We start from the raw sequence: 11853 nt of genomic DNA on the forward strand, positions 1-11853 counted from the left end.
TTTCGATTGGGACCTCAGATAGGAATGGTTTGTTTTCTTCATCTTGATCAGTCCTGCCTAAGACGGCCACCTGTCTTATACGGCCACTTTTCTCATTGACAATGGGTGGCCGTCTTGCACAGGTTTGACTGTACTTTATATGCCTGGGGGGGGGTCGTATTGAATGTCTTGTTTTTCTTTCGATATACATAATTTAAATTGTCATCTTCTATAAGAGGGGCTTTCGTGGTCAATAGAAACGGTGTTCGCCTCTCAGCCAAAAGGTCCTATAGGATCAAAACCTGCCAGCGATGAAAACAGTTTTCTTCTCTAAAATGTTTTCCAATTTCCTACAGTCCTATTTTCTAGTCCTATTCAACCATCTGTCTTTCTCTGCATCCTGTCACCTCTTCTTCATGTCACCTCAACCCCTCTTCCCCCGCCCCTCGCCCCCACTTTCTTCTTACTCTTCCAACTGCTTCTCCGGGCTCTTTCTTACAGCTGTGTTTCAGCCACACCCCTGATCTTAGGATGATATGTAATATAGGAACACCTAGCCTTCTCGGATAAGGGCGAAACATCTCAGTAGTCCCGTTTGCAAGTTGTGTATATTACAGATCCCTTTGTGGCTCTATATTCCATAGGAGTAGACTTGGGCCGCGCCGCAACCCTACCAAAATTCAAAAATTGATTCCTGCTCAAGCTGAAAATACTCAGTAAAGAAATATGGAGTCCCTCTGAAATCAGAATGCGGCTGTCTGAAGGCAAGTGGTCTTACTACAAGTAGGAAAAAACGGGCACTTACGTAAGAATCAGTTGCACGGCATGTAGAAGAACCTGCAGTTATTGACTACCCCTGAGACATGGCAAGAGAACGCAAAGATGTTCACAATTCACAACATAACCACGACAAACTGGCATATATTCCTTTCTCCTGTTTCTCCCCAAAATGACTTTTTGTAGTTGCGAGCGCCGTAGAGCTCTTACTAAACCAAAAATCCTCTCTGTTTGAGTGTTTCTCTCCTATATTTAAAGTCCTACAACAGGAGTCTGTGGAGTAACGCTTATATGCTTTTCGTCATTACATAATATAGATGACGTAAGCTTGGATCCCGTATGGGGAGATTTTTAGTAAGAGCTTTGCGGCACTTGCAACAAAATAAGGTCATATAAGTGTCGAAGATTAGAGGTGTTACAAGAGAGTAACAAACATAAAAAAGAAGAAGAGGAGATAAGGGCGATAGATTTTTAATAGGAAAGAAGAAGCAAACCACACCAGAGCACCAGGAGTACCTCCTTTTCCATGGATAATGCCCTAGCAGACAGGGTAAATAAAGCAGCCACCCCCCCCCCCCCTTTTTTTAGATTTTTTTCCTGAATGATCTTAACATGTAAAATCGATAGAAGCTTAAAACACTTAGAAAACTACCGGCACAATCGCAGCCTTGGCATGACCAGCCGGTATATAATAATACTTAACTTTTACTTTTTTTTCTTCCGCTTGTACCGGGGGGTGTCGAGGGGAGACACAGGCGTCTGTCAGCAGCAAGGCGAGTGGCCTGTAGGAGGGACTTCCCGTGAGCTTGTCTCTCAAAGTCCAACCCCTCGTCGACGCCGTGGGAGATGGAAACATGGTCTGGGCAGAGGCGAAGCGTCTATATATAATCAAATAATCACTGCTTCCCTTTTTAATTTTGAAACAATGTCGCAGTCAAATTCACCCATAGACGTAAACCTCCTAAATTAAATGTAAAAAGACGTTCATAATCACCAATGAACAATAGACTATGCCAAACCTTCAAAACCGTTTCATTGCCACAGAAATAGCCTAGCCTGTTCGCTGCTATCGGGTAACTCCATAAGCAGTCAAGTCACAAACTTTGATTAGGTAAGCTTAAAGTGAGGCTGGAAGAGTCTACCAATAGAGTTGAAGGGAACATGTGCATAGCAGTCAAAACTGCTTCATTGCCGCATATACCCTGTTCACCTGTTTCGAGCCACAGTTATAAGCAGCCACACTCGCTGATTAAGTAAGCTGACTATTACACTGGTCGAGTCTACCTCACAGATGTGAGGGGAACTAACTCCTAATAATATCTTGACTGCTGTGAGTGCTTGTTGTTTTTTTTCCTCGACTTTTTAACGTCCTATAATCAGATCGTGACCTCGATTATGACAGCGGTTCCTGGCCATGAAAAGCTAGACAAAAAACAGCCAAATGTGAAATAAAAAATTAATCATTGGCATGCTCTACCAAAGTGTTTCGGCTGTCTGGTTTAATGCCATTGTAGTACTGACATCTCTGCTTCTTTCCTTGGTGTTCGTGTGTTCAAATCTTAAGCTAAATTTAAGGTTAGTTAGAATAAATATTTAATTGAATACTTTCCCGATTATTTTAGCGGTTGAATATGCATACAACATGAATTCAGGATTTGTTTTCATTCACAACTCAGAGTTGCCGCCTCCAGTGCCAGTAAGATTCTTGTGACTTGTGTGAGTGTGATATCTCCAGGCCCTATCTGGTCCCATCTCACTTTGATTACCCTGTCAAACAAGTCAGCCTTCGCCCTTGGGTCTGGGTAAAGTACGGTGTTACTTAATGTCACTGAGGCGTTACGCTAGTCGTGAAGGCCGACCCGGGTCACCCCGAAACGTTGCTGGCCAACGGGGCTCTGGTGAAACTGCGACTGGCTTAGCAGGCCGGCAGTAGATATTAATATTGCTCAAGAAAATATAAGGAGACGCAAACGGACTGATCAATATTATAATATTAATAATAATAATAATAATAATAATAATAATAATAATAATAATAATAATAATAATAATAATAATAACAATAACAATAACAATAATAATAATAATAATAATAATAATAATAATAATAATAATAATAATAATAATAATAATAATATAATAGATAGATAGATAGATAGATAGATAGATAGATAGATAGATAGATAGATAGATAGATAGATAGATAGATAGATAGATAGATAGATAGATAGATAGATAGATAGATAGATAGCATTTGTGTAACACAAATTCACTCTCAACAGCAAGCTCTGTGCGCCTTACAATCTATACTATTACTTCAGCAGACATGATAACTTACTGGAACAATTTCAACGTTCTGGGGAAGCATGCAGTGCAAACTACCATTTATAGGCGCTAAAGCACTAATATATTGACCAGATTCTGTAAGTAAAAGTTATTGTTGGCATAGGTCTGCCTCCTTCTCCTTTTTGTTTGTCCTAGAAAACGTGTGGGTTTTGTTGATTCTGTTGCTACGCTACTGCTGCTCATGATGATGATGATGATGATGATGATGATGATGATGATGATGATGATGATGATGATGATGATGATGATGATGATGATGATGATGATGATGATACTACAGACACGGTTATTGTTTAAAAGGATATGTCAGGAAGGAACGTTCTTGTCCTAAAAATTTTGTGGATGTTGTATTGTAGGGAGCAAGATGGCTCACTCCTAAATTTTAGATATTATATTATGTTGTTTAAAAAAAAAAAAAAACTTGAGGAAAATTTACAAGCAGAAGAGGCCAATGAAGCGTCAGGATCTTTAGAACTCAGAAGAAAAAAGTCTCATTTAATAAACCAATAAAATAGCTCTTTAAGAGACAATCAAAAATCGATTTTACATTATATGACACCGACGTTTACAAGAATAATTGTTTCTTTTCAAGTACATCTATAATATGCTACCTACATGACATTTGACTACGCCAAACGTCGATATATAACAATCTTGGAAAATACATGAACAATAAAAGAATGTCTAATCCAAAAACATGGGCGTTCATATATCCCGATGTACAGGTAAACTTTCTCTCTCTCTCTCTCTCTCTCTTTCTCTCTCTCTCTCTCTCTCTCTCTCTCTCTCTCTCTCTCTCTCTCTCTCTTTATTTTTCACTCTCTGTCTCGGTCTCTCTCTCTTTTATTTAATTTTGGTCTCCTTTTTCTCTGTCCCTCTCCAGTTTGACATTTCAGTCTTGCGTCTCTGTTAATAACTATGCAAAAGAATATGTTAGCCTTCCAAAATGAATACTGTGAAATTTCTTTCTCCGACTTCTAACAGAAAATTAGAAAGAACACTGTATCTACCTGGACCAATTTTGCACTAAAGTCCAGCCCAGCGCAATGTTCAGCAGAAGCCTTCGCTCTGGAAACCAGCATCCCGTCTACGAAGACGAATACAAACTAGATCTATATTATGGACATTGTAATTTTACCGTCTAATATTAGTCGACACATGCTTGTAACGCATAAACGTCTCATCGATGAAGAAGAACCGGTGCTTTTTCTGTAGTTCCCCCCCCCCCCCTTATTTGAGCCTAGATCTACTTCTAGATCTATACGTTTGATGGGCGGTGAGCTAAGTTATCAAACCTAACAACTGCAAAACGTCAAGTTATGGTAAAATACCCCCCTCATCTTGGGGCCAAAACCAGGGAATAACAAATGCGGCGGGTGGGAACTACCGAAAAAGCGCCGTAGAACCTCCTTTTTACGTAACACGCCACTTTTTAAAAAAAAACTGTTCTGCACATTCTGATCTAACTTGTAATTTTTAAAGAAATGAGACACAAATTTTAACACTTTGTATATTATTTCATTTTACAGTCCCACCCCACTGTCACTGTCAAAGCGTCCTTGTCGACAGGGTACGCAACTCTGTTCTAGCTAACAGGTTGTTTTTTTCGCAGTAGTTGTTCCTACTGACCTCTGAACCTGTGCCCTCTGACCAGCTGCTGTCGTATCAAAACATTGTCGGTCCTTCAAAGATTAGTGACATCTTGATTTGACTTCTGAGAATCTGTTGGCTTTTAGAAACTTTATATTTTCTGAGCACCATGGCTGCTAAAAAGATTGGCAAAATTGCCTTTAAAAATTCAGCTCTTTTCATATGCGATATGCAAGAGAAATTCCGGCCGACAATCCAGTACTTTCCGCAAATTATCAACGTCGCTAACCGGCTGTTGACTGCTGCACAGGAGTTGGAAATGCCTGTCCTTGTCACAGAACAGTACCCCAAAGGTAATCTATTATTAACACTCTTGTGTCTTTTTAATAACCTTGAAGTATGTCAAGATGATTTGCCCCGTTAAGCTTTTGTAATTGGGTAGACTTGTGGAGTAGAAACTATGAGTGTCTTTCTATTGCCATTGTGAATGAGATTGTATCATTGAATATATCAGTATCATAGCATAGCATTGTAAAGTTGCAAAAAATAGGCCTGCCCAGCATTTATTTAAGGTCGGCTCCTATTTCTCCAAACGCTCGGGAAAATAAACATGAGCTGTATTTCTCTGAACCGTTTCCGTTCTCGAGATTTTTTTGGTTATTTGCGAATGGAGTGGCCCACGTGTGTGTGTGTGTTCGTGCGTAAGTGTACGTGTGGGTATGTGTTTGCGTGTGTGTGTGTTTAAGGTGTGAACTGGAGGGGGGAGGGCGTGGGAGTGTGGAGGGATTTTTTTTTTTTTAGTCTTTGCTTTTTAGGGGTTACTAATAAATGCAAAATAGGTTACTGCCAAAGTCGAGTAGTCCTGTTTTCTCGCAGTACCTTTTAAAGGCATTTTCTACCGAAGTTTAGTCCGGGAACGTTCCCCTCGACCACAATTAAAGGATCTGAATATATAAAAATCTCTAGCTCTAGAAATTGAATTCAATGCAAAAAATGCTTATATACTTCCCAGTCCTCGCAGAATGGCAGAATGAAAAATGACGCCAAAGTCTCACAAATAACCAAAAAATCTCGAGAACAGAAACCGTTCTGAGAAATAGAGATCAGGTTTATTTTCCCGAGCATTGGGAGAAATAGTCACTTTGTTTATTTAAATCATTGAAACATGGTGAACACATACAGTGAAATCCGCTTAAACTTATTAACACAGTGAAGACGGTGCTAAAATCTGAAGACAGTGCTAAACGAAGGAAAATGAAACCCCCTCTTTGTTTTCATCTTTGTCTTTGTCTTGGTATGAATTAATCTATCGACAAGCCGAAATGTTCCGCATTTCTAAACCAAAAAGAATTTCGAGGTTATTTGGACAAAGTTTTCACTAGCAGCCCACAAGTAACACAAATGTAGCCACTTCAAGATAGCAAAACAGAGGAGACACGAGAAGGCACTGGGTCAGTTGCAGGCCAGAGAGAGGCATCAACAGGAGTTTACTGTTTGCCTACGTTTACCACACACATCCCTTTGGAGGGGCCTACACAGTGCATATAGGGCCCGTGGGTGGTTGGCGGGTGCTCTGGTGTGGTTTGCTTCTTCTTTCCCATCAAATGTCTATCGTCCTTATCTCCCCTCCTTCTTTTTTATGTTTGTTACGCTCTTGTAACACCTCTAATTTTCTGGCGCTCATATGACCTTATGCAGTTGCGAGCACCGTAAAACCTCTTCTAAAACTAAAATATAAATAGACCAGATGACACAAGAATAGCAAATGTATGTCTGTCACCTGACCATCGGTTGATCATGGCGAAGCTAAATCAATCACATCCTGACACATGACAATCCATGTGTGTTTCATGACATCACCGGCGCTGAGCTTTCTCACTTCTCTGAGACTAACGCAGAGCACAGAACAGTGAGAGTGTGTAGTCCAGTGTGCGATCTACTCCTTTGTCTGTTTTGTGTGATTGTTCAGCAAATTAAGCAAGCTGGCATATTGTCAAAGAGATAGCGTACAATGCAACTCAAATTTTTGTTACAGCTTGTACTAAAAGAAATAAGAAAAAAATACTTTCAAAACATGAAATTGGCCGCAAGCATATTATATGGCATTCCAACTCTGCACCATTGACGTTCATCATAATTTCAGCAACCTTTTCTAACCCCAAAACAAGGCTAAACGGAAGAAAATCTGGCACTCCCTCTGATTTTGGATTAAGCGGACTTCACTATATTTATAATTCACGATAGTATTCCAAGCAGCAGCAGAGCAAAGGTAATCTTTCGGCTCTTTTCAAACTATCATACTCAAATGAGAACCACATGTTTGAATTATATTTTGCAGTACGTATACTGTTGCATGCCATTTGATTAAAATTTCCGATAAAGAAAACAGAATCGATTAATCTGTTTGAACATCGAAGCAATACCTCTAAACAGCAAATCTCTAGGTGAAGGTGTAGGAGAGGTTATACTTATCTTTTGCTTCACTTTTCTTACAGGCCTGGGCCCAACTGTGTCTGAGCTGGACGTAAGTCAACACAAAGTCTTCCCCAAAACTTGTTTCTCCATGATAGTCCCAGACGTCCAAGCAGAGCTGGAAAAATGTAGTGGTAAGTATTGGTACAAATGTACTCATCAATACCTGTAGAGTCACACAAGATGAGGCAGTAGAGGGAGAGCATCGATCAACTCCTTACACTCACCGCAACTGGCATTTTCTGGTCGCATCAACCTAATTAGCCTCGAGCTACGTCATCTCAGGTCTTAAAATTTAGACCAACATAGCACAAATATTATCATCTCTTGTCAATGAGTAGAGCTGATTATAGGGGAAAATAGCTATCTATCTCTTTCAAGGTGTAAATTTTGCTTACTGTTGGTGTTATTTGAGCAAGGTAAAGAACCACATTATGTGCTATCTTTTCATGAAAAGTTGTTCATAAAATGCCATGCCAGAGAAGGTATATTTACTCATTTTCCCAGTCCTAGTCATATATATGTGTACGTGTTTTGAATTTTAATTTTTAAACAATTTCACATGCTTTGATGAAAGAGTTAGATTAGTGCCTAGTCTATTTGCCTGTCTCATGAGTATCCAAAAACGGTAATTTAAAAAAAAAAATCTTTTCTGAAAAATAAAATTACAGAAAAAGATAGGCAGTTTGCCCATGTTGGTGACAATATTATTCATGTGTGATGATAATTCTTCAGTTGTATGGTTAGGTTGTTTTTTAAACAAGATCAGCTTCTCATTTTAGTTTGTATGTGGAATTTGACAATGTTATAAAAGCTTCACAAATGAAGAGTACGGTATATAGGTGAAATGACATTAATCGCAATTTTCAAAATTTTTCTTTGTTTTGATCTATTGTTGGGCTTGCTCTGTTTTGTTGTCAACACTATTTTTATCAAAGAGTGCAGTCATCCTTTAAAACTTGTAAAAGAAAGCCAGGAGTCCTCAATATTTTTCTTAAACCTGATGCTGTTTCTCCCCCGCTCAGATCTTCAAACCAATGGCCTAGTGTAAGACTCCGCTAAATGCCATTTTGAAAACTGATGTATGACGAAGTCTTAGCCTGAGCAGTTGAAATGTTTTGAGGGTGTTTGCTAACGTCAGTATATTGTGTCCCTGCTGGTCAATATCAGTCATATGAAGAAAATTTCAAAACTGAGTTAACATTATTTTTAAAAACTACCACCTTTTCCCTACTATTTAAAAAAAGAATGAAGTAAATATTATGTGCTGTCAATAATGTTCAGCGCTGATAAAACAACTGTAGCGCCTCCTGTAGGAAATGAGGGGCTGAAATGCAAAACCGGCTACATCCAATTAAGCTCTTTGAAGAAAGTCAGCTTTTTTTAATGCTGATATATAATAATAATAATAATAATAATAATAGATAGCATTTGTATAGCGCATATCCCCGCTCAACAGCAGGCTCTATGCGCTTTACACTATATTATTACCCCAGCAGACCATAGAACACTCCGAAACATTCTCAGCTTCCCGGGAAGCATACAGTGCGAGCAGCCGATTAAGCGCTCAAACACTAACAAACTGACAAGATCTTTCGCTGTCTATAGCCGGGTACCCATTCCCACCTGGGTGAAGTGAGGAAAATTCGTGTAAAGTGCCTTTCCCAAGGACACAACGTCGGGCCCCTGACGGGATTCGAACCCACGACCTTACGGTTGTGAGTCCGAGAGCCTAACCACTAGGCCACCGACGCCACATATGCACGAACATGCGGAAAAAGAAAGATTTTTTGGTGGCTTTTATGAAGCATGTGTTGGGTTTTGGCCGAAAACACTTTGTGCATCTGATAGCCGGTAAAAATGTGCATTTATAAGCAAAAGATCTCGATTTTTTCCAAAATGTTGCTTAATGGATATTGCATCTACATGTACTTACTTTTTCTTTTTCATCTTCTGTTGCCGTTAAGCATCATGGGGAGATGCAGTTTTCTATGGTAGGCCAGCTCCGCAGCTCTTTCAGTTGTGATGTTATGTTTTCTTAATGTTTTCCAAAATGTTGCTTAATGGATATTGCATCTCACCCCCTCAAATATTTAAGACCCCCCCGGGGCAGTGCCACTGACTGAAGTGTCTTTAGGCCATTCCCAAAGGGGGGGCTTTTCTCATTCAAGTATAGTAGAATTGTAAATGGGCTGACTCATGTCATGCTCATAACTATGCCTGATCTACAACAGGGAACTGCTGCTTTTTCTTTCTTGATCCTTACTATTGTCATTTCCCTTACTTCTTTTGTATGTTTGTCACTCCCTTGTGACATGCTATTTTGGGGTGCCTTGATAGTCGAAGCAGACCTTGTGCTGTTGAAGCTAGAGAGGTGAGCAGTCAAAGTCTGATTCCCTGTAAAGACTTCTCTGTTGACACCCACCCCTTGGCGCTCATATGACCTTATGCAGTAACGAGCGCCGTAAAACCCTCTACTATTATAAAAATATATATAAATATTTAAGCCTATTTTCATTCCCTCAGATGTCAAGTCCATTGTTTTATGCGGCATTGAAGCCCATGCTTGTGTACAGCAGACCGTGTTTGACCTTGTGGAGAAAGACTACGACGTCCATGTAGTCGTTGACGCCTGCTCAAGTCGCAGTCTTGTCGATCGGTAAATATTGATGGGTAAAAGTAAAGTACAGACCCCATTTCAAACTACATGACCTAGTTCACAACTACTGGGGTCTCCATATGGGGGGTGGGGGGGGTGGGGGGGGGTGTCACAGTTATATCTTAGAAGAACCGAAAACAGAGGGCTGAGGCGGTTGTGATGTTCAAATCTTCTTCTTCTTCTCGATCGCATCACACTTGAAGTCTGGTATCTGTCATAAATTGGGCCGTCCTGCTCAGTTCTGATGTTCAAATGTATCTGATGATGTGTCTAGAGGGGGGGGAGTGGGGGGGGGGGGGGGGACTAAACTTTGTGTTGATCAATTTCCGAATATTAGCAAAAAATACAAATGAATGCTCTCTTCAGTCATCTCACACTATTGTACTCTACATTTCTGGGATGAATGTGTGGTTGTAATGCCTTTTATGTGGTGCTTGCACCCTTAAAGGTTTTGCCTGTAAAGTTCTTAGCTATATATAGAAGTCAAATTTCAGATTTCACCATAGGATGATGGCAAATGCTTGAGAACAGGCAGACTAAGCAAGTAAAAGTAAAAGCCATAAACCTATACATTTTCAGAAAGTAGGATGTAAATAGTCGATAGGAAGTAGAGCTCATTTGTGAAGAAGCTGAAATGTTTGGTGACATAAACAAGGGATAAACGAATGGAAATAGCATCTCAAATTACGGCAGATTTAATAGGCCATTCACACTAGGAATGTTAGGGACCCACTTTCAGTGTTTTATACTTTTAAGTGATAGTCATTTTATTTCAAGAGCCTGTGGTGTAGCAGTTAGGCTTTTCACCAGTACACATAGAACATACGAGTTCAATTCCAATGTGAGGATGCTTTTATAGAGTATCTCTCACTCTGCATATCTCTCCTAGAATGTTGTGTGCCTCTTTGCCTGGGCTGGCCCTGAAGAGATTGGTCAAAGCAGTCTGTGGAGTCAGTGGCCTAGTGGTTAGACCGTAAGGTCATGGGTTCAAATCCCATCAGGGGCCCGACATTGTGTTCTTGGGAAAGGCATTTTACACGAATTTTTCTCACTTCACCTAGGTGGAAATGGGTACCCAGCTATAAACAGTGAAAGATCTTGTCAGTTTGTTGGTGTTTGAGCGCTTAATCAGCTGCTTGCACCCTATGCTTCGCAGGAAGCTGAGAATGTTTCTGAGTGTTCTATGCTCAGCTGAAGTAACGATATAGTGTAAAGTGCATAGAGCTTGCTGTCGAGCGAGGATATGCGCTATAGAAATGCTATTTATTATTATTATTACTATTACCTAAATGATGTAAATTTGTTGACGGGGGCACAAAATACTTACTATTAATTATTCAAGTATGAATAATGTGTACAAAGGCACTAGTAGTAGTAGTTGACGGGCTATCAGGTATAGTTTGCTCCTTCTTTTTTTCAGTGTTTCTACTGACATAAATTGTTCCAAGTGAAATGAAGTTGTTACGGTATCTTGCCATGAATGCAGATGATTAAAGTGTGCTACTGATAGTTCCTTTTTTCTTTTCTTTCCCTCTGTTGTTTCTGTATGTTGAGCCAACTACTTCCCTACACATAGAGACCATTATTGTATTGATGTACTTTTCTTTATTCAAACAATGCTATGAAAGACGGTTTAGACAACTACACGCCAGCATTTCATAATAAATAATCCCAACATTTTCTCACTTCCCCCAGCATGTACGCTTTGCAGAGGATGCGAGAAGTCGGGGCACACCTGACCACGAGTGAGAGCATCTTGCTGGGACTGCTCAAAGACGCCGCTCATCCGAAGTTCCGACAGGTGCAAAAGGTGATCTGGGACCCGGCCCCGGACAGCGGTCTGCTGAGTGGGTTTCCCCAAGATGGGACGGCTGTCTAGATGATTTTTCTTTTCCCGTTCTTTTACCCTTGCGTTGTTGACATAATTTTGATTGTGAATGATTTGCCTGTCACTGTAGACTGTTTTATATGTTTTTGTCTGTCTGTCTGTCTGTCTGTCTGTCTGTCTGTCTGTCTGTCTGTCTGTCTGT

At 40.1% G+C, this 11853-nt stretch overlaps 1 protein-coding gene across 1 annotated transcript; it reads left to right on the top strand.

Moving 5' to 3' along the window:
• The first annotated feature begins 4745 nt into the window (after positions 1–4745).
• LOC101858061 (isochorismatase domain-containing protein 2) lies at positions 4746–11831 on the top strand. Its single transcript, XM_005108274.3, has 4 exons — positions 4746–5045; positions 7188–7298; positions 9691–9823; positions 11519–11831. The coding sequence occupies exons 1-4, from the start codon at positions 4862–4864 to the stop codon at positions 11700–11702; spliced, it is 612 nt and encodes a 203-aa protein (XP_005108331.1). The 5' UTR covers positions 4746–4861; the 3' UTR covers positions 11703–11831.
• The last annotated feature ends 22 nt before the right edge of the window (positions 11832–11853 follow it).

Source organism: Aplysia californica, unplaced genomic scaffold, assembly GCF_000002075.1.
Source record: "Aplysia californica isolate F4 #8 unplaced genomic scaffold, AplCal3.0 scaffold00674, whole genome shotgun sequence".
Classification (NCBI taxonomy): Eukaryota; Metazoa; Mollusca; class Gastropoda; order Aplysiida; family Aplysiidae; genus Aplysia; species Aplysia californica.